Here is a 27012-nt window from a genome sequence, read left to right as displayed (position 1 = left end):
TAGCTTGTATAAAGTAAATAGAGCAGTGACGGCGAACCTTTTTGAATAGTAGATCAAAGTTTGTTCATTATTTTGTTTAGTACTAGCTCGTGGGTCACTAAGTCAGCGGCGTCACTTGGAAAGGGGTGAGGGGAGGATGGTTAGAAACTATTTTTTTTTTTTTTTTTTTTGGTTCTCACTTTTATAATCCTTTAAAAAGTTTACGTTTCTCCTTTGTTTCACAACTCCCTTTTACAACAAAAATTAACTCCAATAAATATGAAAAAAAATTGAAATTTCAATCATTTTTGATTTATTAATAATCCTGAAAATAAAGGAAATAAAGGAAAAAATGAATAAATCTTACATACTTTTGCAAATGAAGAGCAAAAAATAAATGTCGACGTCAAAGAATTGATATAAAAGGGGTGACATCATACCCAGTCATCCCTGCACTATACATTAGATATATATACTTTATTTCTTAATATTTATTGTCTGTTCTCTCTTTTATTATATAAAAACCTAGCAAAGCTACCCATTCTGAGAATGGGATCTAGTGTGTTTTTTAGTGTTTGTTTCATCTGTTTAATCGTAAACGCTATATAAAATTTTTTGGACACAAGTAACTCATATAACATTTAAGACTTAAAATACCTATATGTATACATAACCTCCATAGTAAATCCTCCATAAAACACAATTATGCATTTATTTCTCACTTTTAACCTCTAACCGAACACTTGTAATTTTCTTAACATTTTTTGAAAAGAGGAGTTCGAAAAATAATTATTAGTCTTTTATATATGATAAATTTATAAAAAGCCTGCGTGGGTTATAGGTCCGCCATCATTGGCCTAAAGCGTGCAGTTGAGATTAACCAAAGATAATTTTATTTCTTTTATTATATTATATTCTATAGCAGATACTCAGTATGTTATATATATATTAAATACCATACGAAATATATATACTTTTATCTATAAATTCAATATTCGCGTGTGCATTCTAACAATTATTATTTCATTTTTGTCAATTAGAAAATTAAAGCTACTCGCAACGCGGCTATTTTCAGGGTATCTTCGTAACATTCCCAGACTTACAGAAACATCTTTCACCTTTCGCAGCTGCCGAAAGTGAACATCCAGGACAAATGGGGTTCCCAGAGTTCCTTGGCGAGCAACGCGAGCACGGCGAGCGTCCCCCTGAAAAACACCGCGTCCTTCAAGATGCCAGCTCCTCAGATACACTCCAAGTATTCGCCAGCCTTCAAGAGGAAGAGCCTCGCGGTGTACGGGTCCTCCTCGGGCAGTTCGACGACAAACAGCAGCCCGAGGAAAAGCCCTTCGGCCACCAGCTGCACACCGCCACTGTCCGAACCTCCGAAAAGCCTGGAGAGCATCTGCAGTCCGACGCGAAGCGACTACAGCTTCGAGTTCGCGTCTACGGCCAGCTCGCCGGAGGGGTTACGCGGCCGGCCGAGGACACAGGCGCAGAGGAAGGCCAGGATGGATTACGACGACTCGGACAACGATTCTGCAGTGAGTAGCTCGCAGAGCAGCATCTCGCGAGGCTTCAGTCCACCGATGTCGCCGGTGCCCTCGGAACGATCCACCGTTTCGTCGGAGAGATCCTACGTCTCCACGGAGGCCAGCTATCAACGACGTTCCCTCATCATGGACGGCCCGACTAGAACGTACGCGAGAGAGCCGAGCGTGGAATTCACATCAGCCAGAACCAACATCGCGAACGACCGGCTGTTCATCACCGACAGATCATCGTCGAGCAGCAGCAGCTCCGGCCTCAGATCGCCGACGACAGACTTGAACCCGAGAAACTCTCAAATACCTCAGAGGCAGTTGAAACGATCAAACAGCACGGACACCAACTGCAGCACGTCGTCGACCCTCACCTCCGGTTCTCAGGCGAGCGCTGAGTCGTTGTCGAGAAGAGTACTGAAACCGCAGAGCGTGGAGGCGATCAATCGCAAGAATATCCTGGCCAGCGCCAGATGCAGGAGCGGCAGGGATCTGAATGGCTCGCCGCTGATCCAGAGGAAGTTCCCGGACGACGAGTGCCGATCGGCAATATCCGAGAACGGCGAGGAGAGCTGCCAGAAGAATCGCGCGAAAGACGCGGTTGCCAGCGCGCAGGATGTAAAGATCGCCTACATAGAGGTGACAGGCTCGTTCGGCGAGGACGACTGTTTCCAGAAGAGCAACGACGGATTATCTTCGAAGAGAAACGTAACGGCCGCGACGATGGCGAGTCGGCCGTCCAAGTTCGAGATGATAGAACCGTCCAACGACTTGAAGATGTGGGTGCGCACAGAGGCGAAAGCTTTGGTAAGATCGACCGAGGAGAAGACGGCTAACAAGAAGAAGGAGAACAAGTCTCGCGACGTCGATGTCGACTCGATGGACAACGGTTTGAAGAGCAACAAGCCTGCCGATCTGTCGTTGAGCAGCAGACGAAGACAGGAAAACGAAAACGAATTCTTGCAGAAACAACGGTCTCCAGTTGGTATACCTACGAGGAAGTCTGCCGAAGATCAGAACGATCTTCTGACGATACTGACGACGAAGAGTAGATCTAGATCGGCGATACACGTGGACGACGGAAGTTTCGGCCGATCGAAGAGTCAGATGAGCCTGGAAGACATTCTGAGTGCAAAGGCGGACACGAAATTGAGATGTCCAAGCGGTGAGACGAGAATCGAAAAGAACAGTACACACTGTAACATACAGAGCAAACCTTCGTGGGAGACTAGGGACAATCGATACGTTAGGAGAAGCTCGACAATGTTGAACGAATGCTGGAGCGAGGATAAGACGTTCTCGAAGGGTGGAACGCTGGAGAAATCGAGACTGGCCGATAGCAGCGTGAACGAAACGACGGAACTCGAAAGGTCAAAGTCAACGTTGCTGTCAAAAATCCCAGTGACGAGGAATCTTGGTCGAAGGAGCGCCAGTGTCACGGACGTGAAGAAGGCGGTGGAAGTGGCCAGTCCGCAACAAACTGTCAAAGCTACTCACAACCGGTTCCCGAGTTTAGACAGCAGCGTGGACGAGAACGTGTCCCCGGCTGGAACTGACGTGGACACGGACAGATGCTGCAGCGAGCAATTTGGGAGTATCAGTTCGTTGGCCAGTAGCACCAGCTTGATCTCGCAGCAGGAACTGGCGCAGCTGGTGGAGGAGGCGAGTCTCGAGGAAGCTCGTGGCGCACACGACGTGATAGTCGTGCTACTTCATAAGGAGAATCCAAGCGGCAGCGTTGGAATTACTTTAGCTGGAGGAGCGGATTGTGAAATTAAAGAGATCACGGTCCATCGTGTGCTGGCTCATTCCATCGCCGACAAGGACGGCCGTGTGCAGAGAGGCGACAGGATTCTGAGTATAAATGGCAGAAGCACGCAGGGCCTCACGCACAGGGAGAGCATCGCGGTACTGAAGCAACCTAGGTCGGAAGTCGTTTTGGTTGTCTCTCGTGCGAGATCCGAGGAAGGCTGCAAACTGAAATCACGGACCGCCAGCGTCGAAACCATCATCGAAGGTGATCTTGATGGGAAATTTATTATATATAGGTTCATTGCAGGGATAATGACACATTTAAAAGGCGTTTAAAACGTGTTCTCTGGTACGATACAATTTAAAAATGCATTTTTGTAGGATTCGAGACGAACGATGCTGCAGAGGATACCGCGTGGGGTCCACCGTCGGTTGTGGCGGTTTACAAAGACGGAACTGGTTTGGGATTCAGTCTCGAAGGAGGCAGAGATAGCCCTCTTGGAGACAGGCCACTGTTGATCAAAAAAATATTTACCGGTACGTTCACGTTATCCGTATAATACGACTTTCCTCTTGCGCTTGGAAATTTGAGATCTAACAGAAATGATGGTGTAGGAGGTGCTGCCGAGAAAACAGGTGCTTTGAAAGCAGGAGATCAACTATTGGAAGTGAACGGTTACGACGTGACACGTATGTCGAGAATCGAAGCGTGGTCCCTCATGAAGAAACTGCACGACGGCGAAGTGAACCTCCTAGTCAGGCACCCTGCCACCAAATCATCGTGAATGATAGTCAAATTAAAATAACGAACTGCGTATGAATGCGATATCATTACGATGCAACAAACTTCGAATCTCGAAGTGTCAAATGGCCAATTTTCATGCTGAATCCGATCAGATCACGTACCATCTCGCCGATATCTTGACACGCGAAATCACGTTCTATCAAGGGTACTTAGTTTGTCTTTTCGTTTTTTCAAAAAATAACGAATATTTCGTTGAAACGTTACTTACAATTGGGATTCACATATTGTGCTTATACGTATGTATACCGAGATAATATTGTTAAGCAATTATTTGAAAATCTCAGTTCACTGGGAGATTTATTTTGTTTTTTTTTCTTTTTTTTTTTATTGTGGTACCATCGAGTACGATGCGTGACATTTATTTGCATACATTTCATTACATTATAAAGGAAGGAATGCTTTTTCTAATCACTCGCTATTAGTCTGCATTGTAAGCTTGATTCAAGGAATAACGTGCGTTATAGACGAGCATTCCTATTATGATTTTGTTTAATATGACATTGCGAAATAAAGGAAGAAAAATTATTTGTAAATAAGAATAGCGTGCAAAAATTCGAAATGCAATTGTTCTAGAAATATGGCATATATAATATAAAAAAAAAAGAAATGTTAATATAATGCATCATTAAAGTATTTAAATGTAGACTGACATTTGTTTCTAGGTCGTGTTTGTTAAAAATCATGCTGTGATATGTATGTGTGTTAATATAAAAGTAATAAACATTAATAAAAACGGCTTGCCTTTAACGAATTCCTTGATAAACAATAACGCTACGAAAAATATTTTACCTTTGGAGTAAATATAAAAAAAAGTATATATATTCGATCAATTCTTTTAATTCTGCAAATCATCCTCAATACAGTTTTCGAGACAAGATATCGCAACTAGTGTTTTTTCAAACAATGTTACAGTTTTACTTTCAAACAAGTTCACTGTACCAACATAAAAGACAAATTTAGAATCATTCTAAAATTCGTTTTTATATGTACAATGAAGAACTTTAATACCTTGTGAAAACATTATACATTTAACAAAATTAATACCAATAACTTTCCTTTGGTATGCGATCCTCTTTGATATCCATTTTATCCATAATATCCATTTCAAAGGTTTTTAATTTTGCCTACAAATCAATAAAAATCAGCAATATTAATTGTCTGCCCCTCTAATAATTTTGTCAAAACATAAGTTACACATACTTCAAATGTTAATTCCTTTACATCATCTGCAGTAGTGTCTTTCGCTTGTTCAACATAAATGTCTGGGGATTTGTAATCTACAGTTTCTTTACTTGTTACAGGAATAGGAATAATTCTGCCAGTTCTAAGAGATACTCTCACACGTTCACCTTGTTCTGTATATCTCCATTCAATTGAAGTTGCATTCCTGAAATAAATGAAATACATGAAATAGTCTGCAAATTGTATATACTACCAGTTTACTTACAAATCAGAAGGATCTACTAATTTCACTTGTACATTGACTAATAATGGCTGTTCTATACGCCTACAAATACCAGGAAAATTCTTTCTCTTGTCAAATATTACCGCCTTTGTATTTAGCCCTTGTACAATGATCCAATTTCTCTCTTGTATAATATCATGAACTATTCCCTGTTTTCCTTTATCAGGGCCAACTAACACTGTCACCTAAAAAATAATATTGATATCTTTAATACTGATATCTCTCATCAGGCATACACAAATACATACACGATCACCACGAAAGAAACTCCAATCCTTTATAGGTTCGAGCGGATACCACTGTCTGTGTTTTAAAATCCAATTCTGAAACTGAAAATGCGTTGTCCATGGCCGATGGATAGAGTAGTATAATTTACGATTTGCCACTATTTTACGATTAAGATATTGTGGTTTGCCAGGTGGAGGTCTCCAAAGTACCTACAAAATATTATTTTCTAATTTATATAACATGTACATAAAGAAGAGCAAAATACAATATATATCAATATAAAATAAATTCACTTACACGTTCTGAGATACGGTCTATGTAGCGATCTGGTAAATTGGCATATTTTTTCGACCACTCACCCATCTTTCCAAATAAAGTAGTTATAAGTCTCATTGTTTTTTTAATTATTAGTCTGATAGAAAATACTGTAAAGTCTTTTAAAATACAACCAAAATCTTAGTCCCAAAATGCGTTGTCTACGTTCTACAGCATGTACACATAACCTTTGAGAATGTACGTTAAATAGAATTGAATCTAACAGCTAGAGAGTTAACCAATTTATTAAAATGCATACAGACAGCAAGATAAGCCACATAGAATGTATTTAAAAATAGTCTATCCTAAAAAATGTAATAAAAATACATTTTCATCATGTACGATTTAAGGTAAATACAATTGTAAACGTGACTTAAAATTGACATTCTTCTAGCGCCATATTTTCAAAAAACAGCAAGTTACATAAATCTACTATAAATTATAAATTGTACATATATTTTTTAAAAACAAATATTTACAAACCATATATTATAATAATATTCATTAAATCACGCATGATATCACAGAAACTGAATACATTATTAGTATTATGGTTTTAGTATAAGATTATGTTAGTACACGCTTTGCATACATTGTGTACATATGAAAAGTATAGGATTAAAATGTTACTCCGATTGAAAAAATATGTGCTCCACTCACAAATACGACAGTTCACAACACTTCACATGAATAATACAACTCAAATGAAAATGAAAACCACGCATCACTGCAGAGAACTGAAATACTCAAATTTAATAAATGCAAGTTTTAACATACATAGGTTATTCTTCACTGAAAATAAAAGTCAAAAAATTCTATTGCCACCATTAATGACTAAAATTGTTCCAAGAGAAAGTCTTTTCAAAATATTTTGGTCGTATCTTTATATAAAAAGAACAATTGATCATGAGTTTAATAACGAAACCATAATGCAAGGAATTAAACAGGTATATGTTTATGGACCTGTTATTGAATGTTAAATGTAATTATTCTTTGATAAAATGCATATATATTTCAATATTTATATATATTATTTAATATAAAGTTATTATTCAATAAAATTCTAATTAAAAATACTTTCTAGGCAATACTGGTAATATCTGAAGCTTTAAGTAAACAGAACTATGAAGCGTTAGATGGTATTGTAAGTCCAAAAGCTATAAAAGTACTAAAGCACAGAGTTAACCATCTCACTCCTAGCCAACAAGAATTATTAAGTATTAATCTTGATTTTTTTGGATTTTTCACTCGATCATTAACATCAAAAAGAATAAAAGGTGAATTTCTATTAATATAACTGTATTTTTCTTTGCTTTTTTTTCCATTTGATATAATTATGCTACAGGTAGCAAGGATGTACTTGTTGAAATAGCGGTACATGGAATGACAATGATTGGTATTCCTGTGGAACGAGAATCATATATATATATTTGTTATGTATTTCAAAGAAAGTATAAAAATGGAATGGGTGGTCCATGGATAGTAAAGTTAGTAAATCATACGTCAATGATTATTTGATTAAATAAAATTTTTAATTTGCAATAAATTATTAGTTATATGTTTTATAGTGAATATTTTTTTTCTAAGTCATAGCATATATACAATACTACAAAAAAAAAAGAGAATTCTGTTAAATAGTTGTATAAATACATTAATTATTTCAGAGAAAATTTAACATAAATTTGAAAAATCACATTTTAAAATCATATGTAATTGTTTATGTTGTATTTCTTAAACATTTATAAGTTTCAGCAAAAGAGGTATGTAATTTTTTATATGCAACACTGTTGCACTAATAGCGATGCTATTCTTTGATACAGAAATTATCAATGATCCCTGTAATATAAATGTTTATAAATGGTTATAGTAATCCATATTAAATTGTTTCGTAGTATGTAAAATTTTTTATAATAACTAGAAATTATTACCTCGTTGATTTGGGGATTGTGAATCCAACATTCTTTCTCATGTTGATCTTGAAATAAATTATTTCGTTTTGTGGGAATAGAATTAAAAAAATTGATTTCTACATTTGGTAAATCAAGTACTTTGATTCTTATTACATTTAAATATGGTTCCATAAAGAGTGAAATTGTAACTCTACTGCACATATTTGCTGGTTTAAACAATACGTTTATTGTTTGAGTTGAATATGATATAAGTTCATTTAAACAATCAATGTTATGTGAAAGTTTTTCTGTAACATTTAAAATATATGTTAAAAAAATAATTAAAACATTACTATAAATGTAATGAATGTAAAGTTACTTTCATAAGTAGCATCGGTAAGGCGAAATGGTTTTGTAACAGACACAGCAAACATTGGAATCTGATTTCGTTCTTTCCCTTTAAAACAACTATCAATTGCTGCAAACATTGGTCATAAGATAAAGTTTGCAAATATATATTAAAATATAAGACAAGTTGACATGCGTGTAAATATACGCAGACAAAATACATAGTAAACAACTCACATTTTCCTACTTCTTCAAATAGTTTTGTGACAGTTATATCTTCATTAATATATTTGCTAAGATGTTCCATATACAAGCCATATTTACAGTTCAATTTCTCATAACTAGGTCGATGACTAGATGTGGAGTATGCTTGAATTAAATTTCTAAGATTTTTCTTGCTTTTATATTCATTCACAATTGGTACCTCGTGATATATTTCGGGATTAAATTTTCTAAAAATAAATAGACAAGTTAAATATGAAGATGAATGGAAACAAAAAGAATGGAAGAAAATCAAAAATTTACTTTGAGGGTAAAGTTTGGCACATGTCTAAAATAACAATTAATAATTCAGGATCATTCTCAAGGAATGCAGACAATAATTCGCTTTCACATATTGCATCTTTTCTTAAATATATTTCTGGAGCATCTATTGCAAGCATGTAATTTTCTTGCATTTTGAAACCATGACCAGCAAAATAAAATAGACCTATATAAGAAGAGACAAATTTAAACGATGGTATATTTTTCAACTTGTACTCTTTATTACATCTTACCATATACACCTTCTTCTAAGGCTTCGCTAAATATTTTTATTGCATTCTTCATTTGAGTAATTGTCAAATTGAGAAGACAAATTACTTCAAATCCTATTTCTTTAAGAAGATTACCTATGCATGCAGCATCATTTTTAGATGTTAGAAGACGTTCATGGCAATCATAGTCCTCATTTGCAATAACTAAAGCTATTTTTGCAACTGCTTTAAGTTTTGGAAAATCCATCTACAGAAAAATGTAATTGGTAAATTATGGCATAATGGTGGATTGTTACTAAAAATATTATCCATTTTTACCATTACATGAGCCCTTTCTGTATAAATTTCACTGATATCATTATAAATATGACAATAATATTTTCCTTCATTTCTCAAACTAAATTGTTTTATCTGAAATGTCAATAAATCAAACTTAATAAATGAAAAATAACAATTCTGAAATAAGAGTAGTTTACATACATGCAAAATATTGGATGTTTCTTCTTCTAGTTTAGTATTATTATGAAACCATTGGTAACGTGGTTTAGAATAATTATTGGCTTTACAACAAATTGTAAAATTTTGACCTTCTTTAACTTCCAGAAGTGGCTGTGGTTGTTCCTCTATTGCAACAGGTATAGAAAGAATTTGTACAGTTACAGCTTTAGAAGTCAAGGTCGATATGAGACTTCCATCATTCTTAATTTGAAATACTTCGCATCTATATTCCCCTGCTTGAGAAGCACTTTAAAAATGAAATAGATTTTACAACACAATCAAATAATAAAAGTATCTAAATATTTTTTGAGATGTGTACCAAGTTATAACAAGGTCGAGTTCGTCAGAAATACAATGTTGCAATTGATTACTATTATGGTACCATATGTAATTTGGCGGTGGTATTCCAACAGCTTTGCAGCATAAATGAAGATGACGTCCAAATGGTACTTTTAAAATATCAGTATGAAGTTCCTCTGTTGGATGCACAACAATGCTTAAAGGTTCTAAAAGCATTAATATTTCAAAAATACTAAATTTATAATTTATCAGCAGTAATAGAGCATGAGTATTATCATACCTGGATCAGATATAATGGAAAGAATGTCATAAAGTTTACAGTCGTTCAACAAAGTACGTAAAATCTCTATAGTACACATTTTAATATTTAATTCAGACAGTAGCTTCTGTCCAGGAGAATCGCTTGGATATTTAATCTTTTTTAAAGAGTGTATCCATAGAGTACTGTGTTTACAATGTAGAATAGAATGTGATTAATTTTTTAAATACTTTAAATTTTTTTTTTTTTCTTACCTAAGTTGGAGTTCTTCAGCTACATGATTTGCTAATGTTATCCAAGCTGCATCTTTATTTAATGCGTTAATTATTTCATTATACAGAGTTACTGGTAAACATTCAACATACATATTTTTATCTAAACGAGTCATCTTTGATTAATTTACATTCTACATCCTTACTGCAAGAAAATATTACAAGTAAAACATTTCATCACAAACGTAATAACAATATTTTTATATTTTAAGTTGTAAAATAATGATAATTAGATTAACATTTTAATGTATTTCGGGTATAAAATCCCCTTTTTATTTCTATAATAATTTTACATGAACAAGGAAACTGTAACATAATTGTAATCCATAAAAATCTTTGTAAATCGATGATACTTCGTTCTCAATCGATACAACAGAAATGTGAAATTATTTATCAATATTTTCAAAGTAATATATATGAAAAAATTGCATTACAATTAGGAAATATAACTTTTTATGTCATTTTTTAAACAGTATAAAGAAGATATGCGACTGTAGCTCGTGTTAGAGAGAAATTCTTCAGTAATTTTACATCATGCAAAATCAATAAGGATCAATCATTTTTATCGTTTAAAGTAATATAACAAGTGTAAATGAATATAAATAACATAAAAATTTTTTTAATAAAGAGTTATTTCTTTATCATTTCCGTGTCGCATGCGATGTTATCGATTCTGTTTAACAGGCGCCACAGACGAGATACAAACAAATGAATTATACTTGAGTAGTTAATATAATGATACAATTGTCCATTTTATCACCTTTCGAGGCTTAGACGAAATAAAGGAAGAAAATTAAAAGTCCAATTAAGAAAATACGACTATAAAACTTTGCATATTAATTCTTTTAATTAATTTTTTTGCAAATGAAAATTTAGTTAAATTATTGATATAAAAAACATCTAGCAATGAGAAGGTAGAATTAATGTTTTTATGATAAAATTAAAAAATCGAATTTAAGCAAATTCGACGTTTTTGTAAGCAAAATTTTGCAAGCAAAATTTTTGAGCTGGTTAGGAATTAAATTAGAATTTTAACTGTCAAAGAATTTTCCCGTATAATACTATTTTGATTTCCGACATAATTGATTAATTCTTTAATGGAAGTACACAAGTGCTAATTAGTAAAAATGTTATTAATTTTCACGAATATTTATCGTATTAAACTTTTGAAATCCAATGTCTTAACATTTAGTAATTATTTTACTAATAGTATAATTGATAAATTATAGTTCAAAAGAATTTTGTTTCTTCATATATTTCATATAATTAATACTGAAAATGAATAATATCTGGCCTTATTTACTAATACCAGAGTGTCCGTAAATTTTCGGCTAAAATACGGTCGGAAAGTAGTTAGAAATTTGTAATTTTGTAATTTTTATATCGGATGATTAGTTCCAAAGTTTCACCGCTAGATGGTAACAGCGTTTCAGTGCCCATAAAACAATCAAATTTTAATTTGCAAGAAACATTGGTAAAAAGGATTAATTTGTAAACTATCGTTCCTTTGTAATTAGGCTTTCAGCTTTCTCCCTCCATTCTGTTTAACTTACGAAATACACGATTAAAGATTTCCAGATAGTTCGAAGCCTCGAATAATGTTGAGAATTTCTCCTAAACCACGCGTACAAAAGATGAATGAAAATTCAACGTGGATGTAATTGGAGTGTTCCATTGTAACTCGTAACAAAACAATGCTGGTGACATCGTCAGCTTTGACGATCGAGCTGAACATGGAATTCTTTCGTTGGCCCTGCGAGATCGCAGAGGGCGTGAGAGAAACAGAGTGATTTTTTTCTTTTCGCAAGTCGGTATTTCAGACCGTGGGACACGAAGCAGGATACAACGGTCGTGTCTATGGAGCAGGCTAGTCAATGGCGATAGGAAACGAAAGAGCGAGCTTTTTGGAACACCCCGGAAAAGTGTCGTCAGTTTTTTATTGCGGGTGCGATGGAGTGGTGGGGGATCGGTGTGACCAATGAGCCGGCAAAAAGCGGGTCCTGCGCGATGCGCGTGGCGCGCTGCGCCGCATAATCTTGCGTATCAGTGATCGGCAGTGCCATCCAGAAGGCAGAAGGTTACGGGTTCTAACGTGGTGAAATTTAAAGGGTCCGTTATTGGTGTGCGATCGGTGAAAAAAAAAAAAAAAAAGAAAGACGGAAGTTAAACGGTGTGAGGGGGGATAAGAGGGCGCACGATAATAGGTGCACGATACTCGCGAGTGTCGGGGGATCTAGTGTCGAGCCATCATGGCGAATCCACGAAAGTTCAGTGACAAGATCGCGCTACACAAACAGAAGGAAGCGCAGGAAAGAGCAGCGTTCGAGGCGATCATGCGGGAAGTTTCGGATGTCACAAGCAGAGTAAGGAAATCCCAGTAGGTCCTTGCCATTGAGGGACATGTATTCACAATTTCCGTACATCCTCCTCGGCTCAGACGTTAGGAACGTAAACAACGAGCATTTCTCTCTCTCTCCTCGTTGCGCCGTGTGCTCCACTCTCTGTCTGCCTCTGTGTGTATGTGTGTGTGTATGTTCTATGCGAATGTGCTCCTCGTCTTGCTATACGATTGAGCGTGTGTATGAGCCTCTGACTAGCCTACTATCGGTCTTCTGTGTTAATGCGCACAACTACACCTACCGATCTGGCCCTCTGTTTCTCTTTTCTGTACGTTATCGTCGTCGTTGTCGTTGTCGTTGTCGTTATGTTGTCGCCGTGTCGTCGTAACGTGTTGTTGGACGAAAATGTGTGTGTGTGTGCCTCTTCGTGTGCGTGTAGGCTGTTCGCTCTTGGTTGCCGCGTGTAACAGTGGATGAATACGCGTCGTATATATGTGCGACTAGTATACTACGCTCCGGTATACTACGCGAAACGTACTCTCCGCTTGTTTGCCACCATCCGTCCTGTAAATTCTTTAATAAATGCATACGTGCGCGATCGACATTCGCGTCCGTCCTGTTAGCTCTGTCGGTGTTTTTTAAGGAACATCTACGTTTCTTCTTGCGATCGATCACCCGTATGCATCTCGAATCAAGCGAGTTCGCGATTGCGAGAGCTGTGCTCCGCGTTCTTCTTCTCGTCTCTCTTTTCGCTTCCGCGATAAATCGTCGGTCGTGTTTCTGTTTCTATTTACACGACACACTTTTATCCACGATCAATAGCGAACCAAATCAACGACAGCGTTCTTCCATCTCTCGGCGTGTAGCTTTCATCGTTCGATTCAATTATTTTTTTCCTTCCGTCGAAGTCTGCCTCTCCATCGATCTCAAACCTCGTTCGCATTCTCGAGGAACCAACCTCTCAATTAAATCGATCGTGTTCAACCTACTCGAACGACGTCGCCAATTCGCGATCGTTCAGGCTACGTACGTATCTCGCGGAATCACGTGTTTCTGTTCGATTCAACGCACAGGGCCTATTCACAGTGTGCTTTTTTTTTTCTCGCCCCTTTCGCGACACAAGTCGAGAGACACAAATCGAACGTTTGCCTCGAATTTGTCGCGTCGTTGTGCAAACGCAGTTATAGTCGTGCGATGTGTGTTCAGCCGATTCTGGCTGCAACGTCTCGTTTTCGGGTGTATTCAGCGGATTCTGGCTGCAACGTCTCGTTTTCGGGTGTACCAAGTAGACAATCGGTCGACGACCCAGTTTTTCTTTTCGCACGCTGGAAACACCAATGAAAGTTGCCGCTCGTTATTAAGCGTGACACTTCCGGTTCCGGGCTCCGAAACAACTTGTCGGTTCGCTTCTGCGCGAGATCGTCCCTTTCCTTGGCGGTTTGTCGTTTCAAACGGTGTATCGATACATACGTGCCTCGTTCGGCCGAACAGAATGTCATTAACGGAAATGCGTGCGGCCCCTTGGGTGTTCCGTTTTATTTTTGAGAACGGCGGTCACACGCGCGATTCATTATTTTTCAAGCTGCGACGAGATGCATTTGCCGTGAAATTGAAATGAAACTGTGATAGAAATATGACGGAAATTTTTTGTTTCCTTTTTTTTTTTTTAAATCGTGTTTTATTGTAAAGTTCTATCGTTTCGTAAAAAATTACGTATAATTACAATTGACAGCAATCTTTTCTTTCTTCGCTATTTGTCTCAAAGTATTGTGTTAAAATTACGAATATGTTTTTTTTTTTTTTTGCTTTGCCTGAATTTTACTTCAATAGCAAATGCAAATTTTTTTTCCTACCTGATGAGTATACTCGTTAAACAAGAAAGAGTCGTGTTTTTGTGATGAATATATTCGATATAAACATCAAAATGGTTAATAGAATCGACGAAATTGTCAATGTTTACGAAAAATCGGGCAGATGAGATTAAAATGTCATTCGTCTTTCCATCGGGATCGATTTCGAACTGTTAACTACTGAACGTGACATATGTAAGGGTTTGGTTTTTCGAAAAGTCACGTGGCCACCATGAATTACAAGTAGATGAGAGTCGTACATTACAGGACATTAACAATAAGTTTTTCTGTTATAACTTGGCCAATTCTTGATTAAAAAAAAAAAAAGAATAATAAAAAAAGGTACAAACTGTCTTCTTTAAATTTTGCCATAAGGATTAATAATTATTAATCAACAAAACAAAATTTTTACTTAAATGTTGTTTACAAATATCACAAGCAAAATAATCGATAGTTTTTCTTTTTTTTTTTCGCGAAAAGACTTGCTTTGTAATTATTTTACTTTCGAGCAGCATTCTCAAAGCCGTTTTCATGTTGTTCCGCGCCCATTTCCCTTTTTCCCTTCAGACTTCAGACTTTAAACTTTTCCACGTAAAAACGAAAGACACTTTAATTATAAAAAATATTTTTTTAAACTTGTCCAGTTTGATACATAACACACACAAAGTAAATCACAAAATTTAGGCCATTTAAGTATATTTGGCAGTTTGGAAATAACGTGCGTAATATAACAAAATTATTATACTTATCTGAAGAATGAGAAATCCACTGCGAAAAGTAACTGTTTGCCGCAACATAAAATAAACAGGCGTAAACGTCTTGTATCTCTGACAATATATATATATAAAAAAAAAAAGAAAAAGAACGACGCCGGAACGATAGTGTTAATTTATTAGTCCATCAGTAGCGTAGATAACTAACGATAAGAACAAAGAACTATCTTTGTGATGTACGACTCTCCTCCAAGTAGGTCCTCGTGAGATCATTTTTATCCGACGTGAGAAAAATGGAAATATGGATTCGATTCACGCTGGGACCGATCGCGTTTCATCCATCGAACGAGCACAGCGCCCTCTAGCGCGGTTTCACCACTCGTTCGGCGAAATTGGCGGGTGTTCTTTTTTTTTTTTTTTTTTTTTCCGCTTAGGCCAGCACCGATAACCGTGCAACTGTTACATAACGCTGGCATTGTACTAAATGCGGAAGCTGCGTTGTACGAGTTATAAGTTCACCATTCGATCAGTCGCTATCGCAACGTTATTTACGGGTACGGCTGACTTAATCCACGTCGGAGCACGCACGTTTTCAGGTGTCCGTCGAATTCTCGCACAGTGTTCGATGAGTATGTTCCTTTTTGTCTGAATGAAAATTTTTCGGGCAAATATTTATCATTTGCTTACACTAGCGGGTCCGCTTTTGTAATTTTATAATTGCTTGTAAAAATAATAATTCTAATTGCAAGTCTCAGTCACATGGACTGACTCTGATAGACTTGTTTCTCAAGATTTGTCAAGAAAATGTTGATAAATGAGAGATAATTCTTCGTTCGTATCATCCGTTGTTATTATACATACGATTCTGAATTCCACCATAATCAAACCACTTTTTATTTTTCGTCGACTTATTTTCGTCAGTGTACTGCAACCGCGGAATCGTAACTGAAGATAAGAAAATTAATCGGGTCTTTATTTGCATTTTTTTTCTTGGCAGTTTTTTCGGCACGATGTTCGATTGCTTAATGTGTTTCTTTGTGTTTCGGCTTCCCCATCGGCATTTCGAGTTTGCGTTATTTTTCATTTTGAATGAAGTTCGACTTTAATGTAAAATTAATGTGAAATGTATTCAGACTATTATAAAAAAAAATCATGACGGTATATTTTCTAAAATTTCATTTCCAAATTCATAAAAATAAAAAAAATATGTTATTGTTGTATCAAAATTTTTCACAAACTGATCTTCTTCCTGCGACAAAAGAAAAAAAAAAGTCAATTTCACATTCAATTTTAACAACAACGCGATATATATTTCACGAAAGTTACAGTTTTATAAAATCGATATGTCTTGTGAAAGTAAGGAAAGTTAGTTAAACTACATTGCGTTGCCAATATTTCATGACGTAAGACTTTCCAGATGTTACATTCCGAGTGTTTCACTTTTCCGTTGCGTTGAGTCGAACATTGTGCGTCGTCGAATTATCTGACGAACGTCGGAATGTCAGGGTAATTCAGAGCTTTCAGATAACCAGCCTTGCCTCACGAAACGATTCGAGCGCTTATCACAAAATGAAATCCTTACGGACACGCGTTGTGTCAAGTTTTTTGGAACTTCGTTATCACTGTCGCGATCGTGAAAAAGCTGGGCATGTACACTCCCGCTCAAAAGTCTTAGAACAGGTACTGTATTCGTTTTAAAACTGAAAGAATTTCATAATGCTTTGAAGCATTAGCGTATTAACAATTTTATTATAACAATCTAGAAGCAATCTAGAAATTGCATCGTCCTGCGTATACGTTTTTTATTTATCTATTTTTCATTTAGAATATCCTCGCGTCGAATAGCCAAATTCAAGTATACTCGATTTTCTCGATAAACAAAGTGAAAAGATCGTATTCTTTCTTTTCGACACATTTTTCGATGTAAAATCGGTTGATCACAAGTTGCGGGACACCCTGTATATTGAAATATCAAAAGTAAAAATTGTCTTACGATCTTTGAGTGATAGTATATCTCAGTGTATATGGAAGTCATGAGATATTCAATTTTATTTTATTGTTACAAGCATATTTTATTTTATATATATTTTTATATTTTATATATTATTATATTTTATTTTATTTATTTTTATATTTTATTTTACCTACGTTTATGTTTTATATCTTATATTTTATTTTGTATATTTTTATATTTTATTTTATTTATTTTTATATTTTATGTATTATTATATTTTATTTTATTTAATTTCATATTTTATGTATTATTATATTTTATTTTATCTATTTTTATATTTTATATATTATATTTTATTTTGTATATTATTATATTTTATTTTATTTATTTTTATATTTTATGTATTATTATATTTTATTTTGTATATTATTATATTTTATTTTATTTATTTTTATATTTTATGTATTATTATATTTTATTTTATATATTTTTTATATTTTACATATTATTATATTTTATTTTATTAGTATACAAGAATTGACCACAAATAATCAAAACGAGATGAATATCACTAATAATGAATGAATTTTAGATAACTAGACAATATAGAACACGAGTAACTAGATAATATTATTAAACTCGCTGTTTTTTTCGTTGTACTTTATCGTAACGTAGACAAACAAAATACATATTTCGTCCCATAGATAAAATATGAAAGTTTAGCGGCATTCAACGCGTTCCCCGGCGATCTATTTCGAACACGATCGATGATAATCGCGACGATCGGCTCTCGCCACAGTGTCAACGAAGCTTCAAAACTTGTAATTGTCTTGACCACAACTCGCCACGCCGCGATTGTAAATTTTTTTCCTTGCAATTGCACACTCTATGTAACAGCTTCGATAACGATTACGAGTCCGATGATTGATCATTAGAATTTGTGCTACCAGCGTATGCTAAAAACAATGATCGTTGTTAACTGCGCTCTTATCGTTTTCAACGACAAGTTTACATCAGTCTTAGCTCATCTCGAGCGAACGGAACAATCTTCTATCAAAGTCCACGTTTCGGTGTGTGCACAAGCGTTGGAATACTTTCGCGAGCCGCAGTGGGTCACCGTGTCGAAACATTCGGAAAGTCGAGTAGCATTCAACCGCGGAAAGCGTTCGATAGGTGGTTCCACTCGCTCGGTGAAAACGCTTCGTACCTTTGTCTTGCGGGATATTGGGATCGAAACGTGTTCGGGGGTTTGAAAAAAAAAAAAAAAAAAAAAAAAAAAATGGACGCAACGTGTCGGAAAGAGAGCGCCCGTGGTTGGTGGAACTTCAAGCAGATTAACTGGCGNAAAAAAAAAAAAAGAAGAAGAGTTTCGAGGGGTCACCATCTCTGCGAGTGAGTCGGGTGAAATGGGACAACGACCGATGAAAGGAAACGGTGAGAAGAAGGGAGAGAAAGATAGTTAGAAACGAGCGGATACACGTGTACAGGGTGTCCCGTAACTGGCGACACGATCGAGTAGCAGCTGATTCCACGTAAATAGGAAGAAACACTAAAATCGTTAACTTTTTTTCGTCTTTTTTAGCCTTCGTTTTCGAGGAAAAATCGAAAATTTCTCAAGTTGGCTGGTTCGCGAATATATCCTATGTGCAAAAATGTGGAATGAAATTTTCTCGTTTCGAGAAAATAGAGATAGAAATTTCGACGACAGAGCAGACGTTTCGTTGAGAATTGCCCTGGTACACGTGTATTTGATAAATCTTTCGGCCTCGAAATTCGTTTTTCTTGTAGACAAATTTTATTCTATGTTTTTTTTTTATGTATATTTAACCTTCTGTCAATTATTTTTTTCTGCCACGTCTACAAAATTAGTATACTCGATCAATCTTCATACTCGATTTCCTCGAAAACGGAAGTGAAAAAAATTGTATTCTCTCTTTTCAACTTATTATCTTTTCTTGCATAGAATCTGATATTTGTCGATCGTGGCCTGAAAGTCTAATTAATTTCTCGAATAGCCAATCACAATTCCCTCTAAATTTGCACTCTTCCGTCTCGTCGCTGTCAATTACCTACTTGCAGCCAATATTTCGGCGATGGAATAATCGAGGCGAATCCTAAAGAAAGGATCCCTGTGAAAAATAAAATATCGAATCGGGAAAATTCGAGCCGGGTTTTTTTCCCCATAAATAACGTATCGTCTTCTTCTTTTGGAATCTGGATTCCTCGATGGATATGGATGAAAAGAAAATTTTTTTGAAAACGGGAATATTTTTCTAACACGTTGAGCGTCGAGTTTCGAATAAACTGTCTCGTAATGCGTGTGCCAGAAATGGTGTAGAGCAGAACCGGCTAACTGGCCCGTGGGTCTTTGCCTTCTGATCGCTAGCATTACTGCGTCGATCTCTTCACTACGTGGAGTGGGGATGTTTCAGTGTAGTGGAGGGGATGGCGCTAGCGATGAGGGAAGTGGGGGCAAGGGCCGCCAATTAGCCGGCCTTGGTGTAAAATTTGTAGAAATGTGTGAAACACGCAAAATTACATATAGGTTTTAGTTTGTCGAGAGCTCGTTATTAACAACAAATCTAGTTGATACTGGAAAATATACTACATAGCAATAAAAAGAAAAAAGAATAACTTTATAAAATATACAAAATAACGAAGATATACAAGCGCAAAATGTACAAAACATAACTTTACAAAAGTATAGAAAAGTAAGAAAGGAGCAGAAAACGCTTTCAGTTCAGAGTGCAAGACAAACTTTTTTAGAATTCACTTTTATCGTGCACGAAATTTGGTACACACCGAGTTGTGCAGCCACGTGATAGTTGTGCAATTTTCCTCGGGATCGGAGATACGAAAGGCGACTGACGTGTAATTTCTAACGCTCCGTCTCATCTGACCGATCGAATGCGAAACAGGTTGTACTCGTAGAAGAAAAAAAGAGCGATACTTTCACCGCAGCCGATTACGTAATCCTATCCTATCGTGAAACGTAGGGGACTGGTTGTGAGTGCACTTTTATCGTTGTCCGTTTGATTTTCCCTCGTTTAATTTTATCGCCGTATAGGTGTACGTATTTTCCGTCGTCGTTTGTTTACGAACCGCGTGGAAACAGGCTTCCTTAACAAGCAGCGCTGTCACAGTCGACCGTGGGTTTAGTAGATTTTTCAGGATTCGAATATAAAACGTGACTGTGTCAATGAAAAATTGTCGATAATTATATGTCTGTATATTAAATTGTATAAAAAGTATTAACAATTGACTCGATGGAGATACTTTCTTCTCGAAAATTGTCAGCATTCAAACATATATAGAAATGTTAAAAAATTTTTTTCGTAATTAAATCCACCGTCATTTTAAAGACCGAAATCTCCCCTTTACAGCGATCTTTTGAAACTTGTTGCACGATTTTTTTTTTTTTTTTTGCTTTATTGAACTTTGAATATTAAAGTTAAGTGACAAAAATGATTAGAAATTTATCCCTAATGTTCCAAGTTCAATAAAGTGAAAAAAAAAAAAAAAAAAGAATCGTACAGCGAATTTTGAAGGTTCGTTGTAAAGAGATCGTTTTAATCTACGAGAAAATTTTTAAATGACAAAAATTGAAGAAAAATTCTAGCATTTAACTCTAATGTTTCAAGTTCAATAAAATGGTATAAAAAGAAAATCATACGGTGAATTTTAAGGATTTATTCTAAAAAGACTGTTTCGATCTCCAAGACCGTACGAGAAAATGATAAAAATTCCAATGTTTCGAAGGTGGTAACAAAGAATCGTATTCAGAGGCGAGTTTCAAGTGTTCGTTGTAAAGAAAAAAAATTTCAATCTTCAATTTTCAATAAGTACTAGATACTTCTTTACAAAAAACTTTTACGTTTCGAGTTTTTCTTAAAAACAAGTATCCTCATTTTCTCACGATATAAAAAAAAAAAAAAAAAAGATAAGTGGAATTCACAACTGTCGCCTCACGCTTCAAAATGAAACCAAATGTATCTTACGAGATCGTATCGACAATTTTTCATTGTGATTGTCACAGTTACGCTCTTCGCCGTAACTTCAGATGCTTCTTCGTGGTTTAGCCTCTCGTAAAAATGGACAGAAATGTCTATTTGTGCTGCATCGCCTGGAAAGTTCCCCTACGGGAATCGTTCGAATTTTTCGGTCCCGGTTTCGGCTGAGAGAACACAACAATCTAAAGGTGGAATTCAAACGGTGATGAAATCACGGAAAGAAAGGCAGAGCAGAGAGAAAGAGAGAGAGAGAAAGGAGTGGCTGTTTATCGAATCGTGCGTGGTCGGACGAGGAATGCATCGGTCGAAAGTTTCATTTGTATGAGATTCGGATGAAAATTCGGCTTGAGAACGCCTCGTTTCCAACGTAACCAAACTGTTGGAGCTTTCCAATGTTATTGACTTCCGACTCTCGAATCTCGCAATCTTGGTGGCAACGCGATTCACCGGTCGAGCGGCTGGGTAGATATTTTCTTCTGAATCGTAGGAGGTTTGCGCCCAATTCTCAGCAAACGTCGGAATTATGTTTGCGGACGATGATCGATGTTTGAAGGAATCCGGTCGTTTTTTACACGCTCGTTCCATCTTGCCGGATCGAGCGTCTCTCGTCGAAAGCTGAGCAAGCGAGCGAGACTCGAAAATGATTTCAAGAAGTCTGAACACACGCACGAGTACGCGTATTTTCTTCCCCTTTTTCGAGTGTTACTCGCGCGTGTCTGCAGTCTTAGATCGGAGAGAGTAAGCCTTAGTAACGATTGTTTCGAAACTAGAAAAAAAAGAAAAGAAAAAAATTTAGAGAAAAGAGAGAATGAAAGAATGAAAGGAGAAAGCGTTAGGCATGGCTGGCAAGAGGCGACAGTCTGTCCGTGTGAAGGAAACGAACAACGTTTTGGTGACCGTATGAACGATGGACGTGCTTAGGTCGCCTCGGCGAGCAGTTCGGTGTGCGCCAGCCCCACGGGATCATCCGGGGTACTGGAGACCCCGCTGTCGGTGAAGAGTGCCGGCGCCAGTCCACCGCAGTCCAGCGGCAAACACCTGCACATTAACCTGGGAAATCAGTTCAGGGCGGGTGGCTCGCTGCCGAATGTTAACAACAACGCGAATTGCGGCAATGACGCGAAAGAGCACGCATCGTCGCACAACGCAGCTATCCACTCGATCGACCTTAAGGTATATTGGTCATCTAACAAAATCGTGTCAGATCTAGTTTTGTTTTTCTTTTTTTTCTGTTTCTTTTTTTCTTTGTTCTTTCATCTTTATATCCCCTTTTTTTCTGTACACACGTACACGAACGTATGTATGTTTCTGTATGTACAGACACACCCGCACCCACTTTGTCGTTTGGTTTTTCCTTCACCTGTGTGCGTGTGTGTATGCGTGTGTGTACAAGTTGTACTCCGAACGTTCAAGTTGGCGAAGCTCGTAAATCGGTGTTTACCACCGCGGACACCAGTTGTCGCGAATATTTTTATATTGTGAAAGGGGATGATCGAAGCTCGTTTGTCACTTATGTCGAGAATATTAATTCCAAGATGAAGTAGAGAACATGTTTTTAAAACGATAATTGCGATAATTGAAAAATTAAACGATTGCTTCTGATTGCAATTGGCGAGAAAATTATTTCCGTTGCCGGTGATCATTATTGATTCGAGTTCAATATATTCGTATATAGTCATCGACGAGAAGAGCGTGACACTGAAAAATCGTCGACAATTGAAAGTGATGCAACTTTGCAAAAAGAGATCGTATTACGATCCACTTGGTCTCGTTTTAAAACAGAGTCGGCTAACTGGCGGCCCGTTGCCCCCACTCTTCTGATCGCTAGCGCTACCCCCTCCACCGCATCGAAAGTTCAATGAGTGGAGGGGGTAGCGCTAGCGATCAGGAGAGTAGGGGCAACGGGCCGCCAGTTAGCCGGCTCTGTTTTAAAGCGTGAAGTCTTTTACCTCGACAGTCGCAAATTTGTTTTTTTGCATAATACAACGACTGAAGGGAAAGTGAGGATACATTTTTCTCAAAATTCAAACATGCGTGAAAATTATATTACATTAAAAAATTTTAATTAGATTCATCGTCATTTTGAAAATCCAAGGCTTCTCACCCTTGCAACTCGTTGTATGATTTCTTTCTCACCGTTACATTGCACCTTGAACATTAGGATTAGATTTCCAACGTGTCGTTGGAATTTTTTGAACTCTTGTTATCTAACTCTAATATTCAAAGTTCAATAAAACGATGGGCAAAAAAGAATTGTACAGTAAATTTTCATGGATCGATGTAGAGGCGAACTTTAATCTTCAACGCCACTACGGATTTACTGGTGAAATAAAAGTTTTCATCCTTTGTGCATGCGTGTGAATTTTTACAATCTCTTTTTCAAAAAAAAAAAAAATAACACTTTTTTCCATTTGCTACATGACGTAAAAATGTTTTGAAGAAAAAGAGAAAGAAAAACGAATTCAGAACAGAAGCTTTACGCTTTATAAAATGTGACGAAAATAGACTTTTACGAAGCTGTAACAAAATTTAAAATATCGGGAATCTTTCGTTTAAATTGCGGTCGAAAACCGATTCCAGGAAAGCAGCGTTCGTATCTGTCAGAATAGCGATGATAGAATTTTTTTTGGAAAGACCGAAATATCCTACGTATTTTGTTTTCCGTTTTTTATTATTCTACACGCAAATACTACGGTAAAGTATTGTTGAAATTCCACGTGTGCGCTCGCAGTCTTGCTCGTAATTCCAAAAAAAAAGTCCGATCACGAACAATCTTCTCGAACCGATTTACGCTCAAGAAGGCGGCGCAATTTCGCTCGTTACGAGGCGTGATAAATGGCGAAAGTTCCCCAACGTGGATATACAAGTTCCGTTCGTTCCGGGAAAGGAGAAAAGTTCGATTATCCGGCGCGAAGTTGAAGATTGAATTTTAAGACGTTGAAACTTGACTGACTGAAATAACCCCGTCTCTGCCGCTGTGTATATGTATCCGTGCTCGTTCTGGCTGGCGAATGCGCGGTGGCCTGTGCCCGGTAGTGAAATTACATCGTGGTGTTGGGTACGATCAATTATACGAACATTATGGGGGGATCTTTCTCTCTCTCTCTCTACTTGTTGCCAGTTGCCAGTGCACGTTCGAAGCGTGATTCATGACTGGAGCAACGTACGGGCGATCGCGTGCCTCCTTTCATTAAACTCGACTATTTCCAGTCGTTCCGTGTAAAAATAGACGTTGCAAGATTTTTCTCCGTGGTCGGGGCCAGATTACTTGCAACACACCCGTGGGTGCACACGAGATTGACCAGACTTGCATATCTGTCATACATATTATTTCTACCTCGCGTCGCTACGAACGTGTCTACGTTGTAATTTTCATTTCAGTCACAAACAATGAAAACAACGAAATCACTATTTCCAATTATCATCTTTGTGCAAATGACGTCTTTGTGGAGAAATATCAACGAGTCTATATTTTTTCCGGTTACGTGGTCACTCCGGACGTAATTTACGTTTCATCAATAAGTAGTAGAACAATGAAATAATTGCTTTGAATTAGAAATTATAATCTTTATCTTTGTACATGAGATATGAACAGGTCTAGATTTTCCAGTGATAGATATTCTCAATTATGAATCACGTTTCAGCAGTAAATAATAAAACAGTGAAATAATTATTTTGAATTATCGAAGAAATTAGTATTTATCTTTGTCCTACAGAAATATAGTATATTAAAAGCTCAGATTTTCTAGTGGTAGACTCGTTCGCCTTGAACCAAAATATTTCCAGTTGTGGAAAACATTTTTCCAGAGCTGGGAAATATCGCTGGTGTATGTAAATATTTTTCAGCGAGTTTTGTCAATCTCCGATATTTTTCTTTCTCCGCCATTCCAGTGGACGTAAATACTATTTTATTATTTGTCGCAAAGATAATCGGATAAAATTATATAGAGTTGTGTGAGAATAGTAATAATTCTATTATCTAATGAAATACTCGGCTACATTAAGACATATTTATCATTTCTATTCGTATTACTCGGATGTCTGTAATATAATTTATTATTTTAATTTATTATTTTAATATAATTTTAGCAACATTTTATTAGTAATAAACGAATGAAATAATTATTTTGACTTAGAAATTAGTCTTTGTCAGTTCGAAAATACATATTAACAAGTCTAGATTTTCCAACCAAATAAAGTTCGTTCAAGTCTTGAACCAACACTATTTCCAGTTGCGGGAAACACTCTTCCAGATGTCGCCGGTGCGCGTAAATATTTTTCAATAAATTTCGCCAATCTTGAATATTTTTCTTTCTCCAATTCTCCGCCATTCTAGCGGACATAAATTATAATTTGTTTGATTAATCTGTCACAAAGACATCGAGCGTCCGAGTAACACGTAGTAGCAACTCTAACCTCTAACCTCGAGCAGTAATAAATCTAACTTCACTTATCTCGGTAAGATACCTGATTATCTGAATACGAGATGGTACTACTCAAGTACTTGTGAAAAAAGCAAAATATTCGAGTTCGATGTCAAAGTTTCGTGAATTCCGCAAGTATTCGCGGAACGTTCGAGCCACTCGCGAGGTACTCGACCCCATCCCTACTTCAATCGGGACGCGTTGCTCGAGTCGATTCTTTCCACCGCACGGGAAATATCGCGAAATCGAAACACGTTCGCGCAAACTTGGTGCTGGAAGCTCGGAGTTCGCTGGAGTTCGTTCGAGTTGGCCAGCTGTGCTCGCCGGGGGAAACCGGGCTTCCGGCGAGCGACGCCACGTGCACACACGTGGGTCAATCGGATCCCTCGACAATTCAATCTACCTCCTCTTCTCTCCCTCTTTGTCTCCTCTTTCCTTTTTTTTTTTTTTTTTCCTTTTCTTTTTTCCTCCTGATACGATGTCCCTGCACGATAACGCATGAGAAACTTTTCAGTTTAACAGTAGTTGAATAGCACAGCGTGAAAAGCAACAGCGGCAGCGGCAGTGTCGCGAGGCAACTTTTTGATGGAATTATCGAGGCACGAGTCGGTCGATACGTCGAAGCGACGGTTCCCTCCGCCGCTACGTATCGGCCGACGTTAGACAATAGCGAGCAACTAATTCGAACGCGTAGTTTGATCGTCTTTGCTTTTCTCTCTTCTTTCGGTGGCTCGCGAAATTTTCAAATGCCACCACGGGACACAACCACTTGCGCTTGCGACCGATTGCGGACCCTAACGAGTGACCCAAACCCGTATTCAATAATTCGTCGCTTTCTTTTTGAACTCGTCGATACGATATCTCTCTCTCTCTCTCTCTCTCTCTCTCACTGGGTAGAAATTATTGAAAAATAATAAATTTATTATCTATCTTGCCTGGGTTATATTTAAATATACTTAAAACTGAATAGGAGGGAATATTGCAATTTTGGGAGAAAAAATTCTCGGCGTGCTGTGGCAATCGATTGCGGACCGTAACGAGTGACCGAACCCGTATACAATAATTCGTCGTTTTCTTTTTGAACTCGTCGGTACGATATCACTGGGTAGAAATTATTGAAAAGTAATAAATTTATTATTTATCTTGCCTGAGCTATATTTAAATATACTTAAAACTGAATAGGAGGGAATATCGGGAGAAAAAATTATAATAAATTAATTATTTTGTTTTACTTGGAGGAAAAAATTCTAATAAATTTATTATTTTGTTTTACCTGGGTTATTCTTAAAACTGTGGGAATATTGGAATTTTGGGAGAAA

At 36.8% G+C, this 27012-nt stretch overlaps 5 protein-coding genes across 10 annotated transcripts in view; 3 read left to right on the top strand and 2 right to left on the bottom strand.

The window, feature by feature from the left end:
- Nucleotides 1-4717, top strand: part of LOC122532155 (serine-rich adhesin for platelets-like) — a 39675-nt gene extending 34958 nt beyond the window's left edge. Inside the window, exons 6-8 of the mRNA XM_043660685.1 lie at nt 1107-3534; nt 3651-3806; nt 3885-4717. Coding sequence (XP_043516620.1) covers nt 1107-3534; nt 3651-3806; nt 3885-4054 — 2754 coding nt within the window. The 3' untranslated portion in view covers nt 4055-4717. The remainder of the gene's footprint in view (nt 1-1106; nt 3535-3650; nt 3807-3884) is intronic.
- Nucleotides 4718-4891: 174 nt separating this feature from the next.
- On the bottom strand, nt 4892-6445 carry LOC122532151 (probable 39S ribosomal protein L24, mitochondrial). 2 transcript variants are annotated; one of them, XM_043660680.1, is made up of 6 exons: nt 6065-6445; nt 5788-5976; nt 5522-5724; nt 5275-5461; nt 5083-5198; nt 4892-5007 (listed from the first exon to the last, which is right to left on the bottom strand). In XM_043660680.1, exons 1-5 carry the CDS (start codon nt 6158-6160, stop codon nt 5112-5114), a joined length of 762 nt encoding a protein of 253 aa, XP_043516615.1. In that variant the 5' UTR covers nt 6161-6445; the 3' UTR covers nt 4892-5007; nt 5083-5111. The 2 variants fall into 2 exon arrangements, with proteins under 2 accessions (XP_043516615.1, XP_043516614.1); XM_043660679.1 differs by lacking the exon at nt 4892-5007 and having other exon boundaries at nt 5052-5198.
- Nucleotides 6446-6521: 76 nt separating this feature from the next.
- LOC122532152 lies at nt 6522-7628 on the top strand. Of its 2 annotated transcripts, none has more exons than XM_043660681.1 (3): nt 6522-7029; nt 7167-7359; nt 7428-7628. In XM_043660681.1, exons 1-3 carry the CDS (start codon nt 6652-6654, stop codon nt 7598-7600), a joined length of 744 nt encoding a protein of 247 aa, XP_043516616.1. In that variant the 5' UTR covers nt 6522-6651; the 3' UTR covers nt 7601-7628. The 2 variants fall into 2 exon arrangements, with proteins under 2 accessions (XP_043516616.1, XP_043516617.1); XM_043660682.1 differs by having other exon boundaries at nt 6888-7064.
- Nucleotides 7629-7785: 157 nt separating this feature from the next.
- LOC122532150 (mucosa-associated lymphoid tissue lymphoma translocation protein 1-like) lies at nt 7786-10770 on the bottom strand. Of its 3 annotated transcripts, none has more exons than XM_043660678.1 (12): nt 10643-10770; nt 10386-10548; nt 10153-10316; nt 9892-10048; nt 9555-9819; nt 9393-9485; nt 9096-9321; nt 8845-9028; nt 8557-8771; nt 8351-8449; nt 8011-8279; nt 7786-7918 (listed from the first exon to the last, which is right to left on the bottom strand). In XM_043660678.1, exons 2-12 carry the CDS (start codon nt 10517-10519, stop codon nt 7814-7816), a joined length of 1911 nt encoding a protein of 636 aa, XP_043516613.1. In that variant the 5' UTR covers nt 10520-10548; nt 10643-10770; the 3' UTR covers nt 7786-7813. The 3 variants fall into 3 exon arrangements, with proteins under 3 accessions (XP_043516613.1, XP_043516611.1, XP_043516612.1); XM_043660676.1 differs by having other exon boundaries at nt 9892-10078; nt 10643-10769; XM_043660677.1 differs by lacking the exon at nt 10643-10770 and having other exon boundaries at nt 9892-10078; nt 10386-10572.
- A 1323-nt stretch (nt 10771-12093) lies between these two features.
- On the top strand, nt 12094-22766 carry LOC122532154 (CREB-regulated transcription coactivator 3-like). Of its 2 annotated transcripts, none has more exons than XM_043660683.1 (2): nt 12094-12766; nt 22191-22766. In XM_043660683.1, the coding sequence occupies exons 1-2, from the start codon at nt 12653-12655 to the stop codon at nt 22749-22751; spliced, it is 675 nt and encodes a 224-aa protein (XP_043516618.1). In that variant the 5' UTR covers nt 12094-12652; the 3' UTR covers nt 22752-22766. The 2 variants fall into 2 exon arrangements, with proteins under 2 accessions (XP_043516618.1, XP_043516619.1); XM_043660684.1 differs by having other exon boundaries at nt 12114-12780; nt 22191-22325.
- The last annotated feature ends 4246 nt before the right edge of the window (nt 22767-27012 follow it).

This window comes from Frieseomelitta varia, unplaced genomic scaffold (assembly GCF_011392965.1).
Source record: "Frieseomelitta varia isolate USP_RPSP 00005682 unplaced genomic scaffold, Fvar_1.2 scaffold_44, whole genome shotgun sequence".
NCBI classification, from domain to species: domain Eukaryota; kingdom Metazoa; phylum Arthropoda; class Insecta; order Hymenoptera; family Apidae; genus Frieseomelitta; species Frieseomelitta varia.
This window is presented reverse-complemented; position numbering and strand designations above follow the sequence as displayed.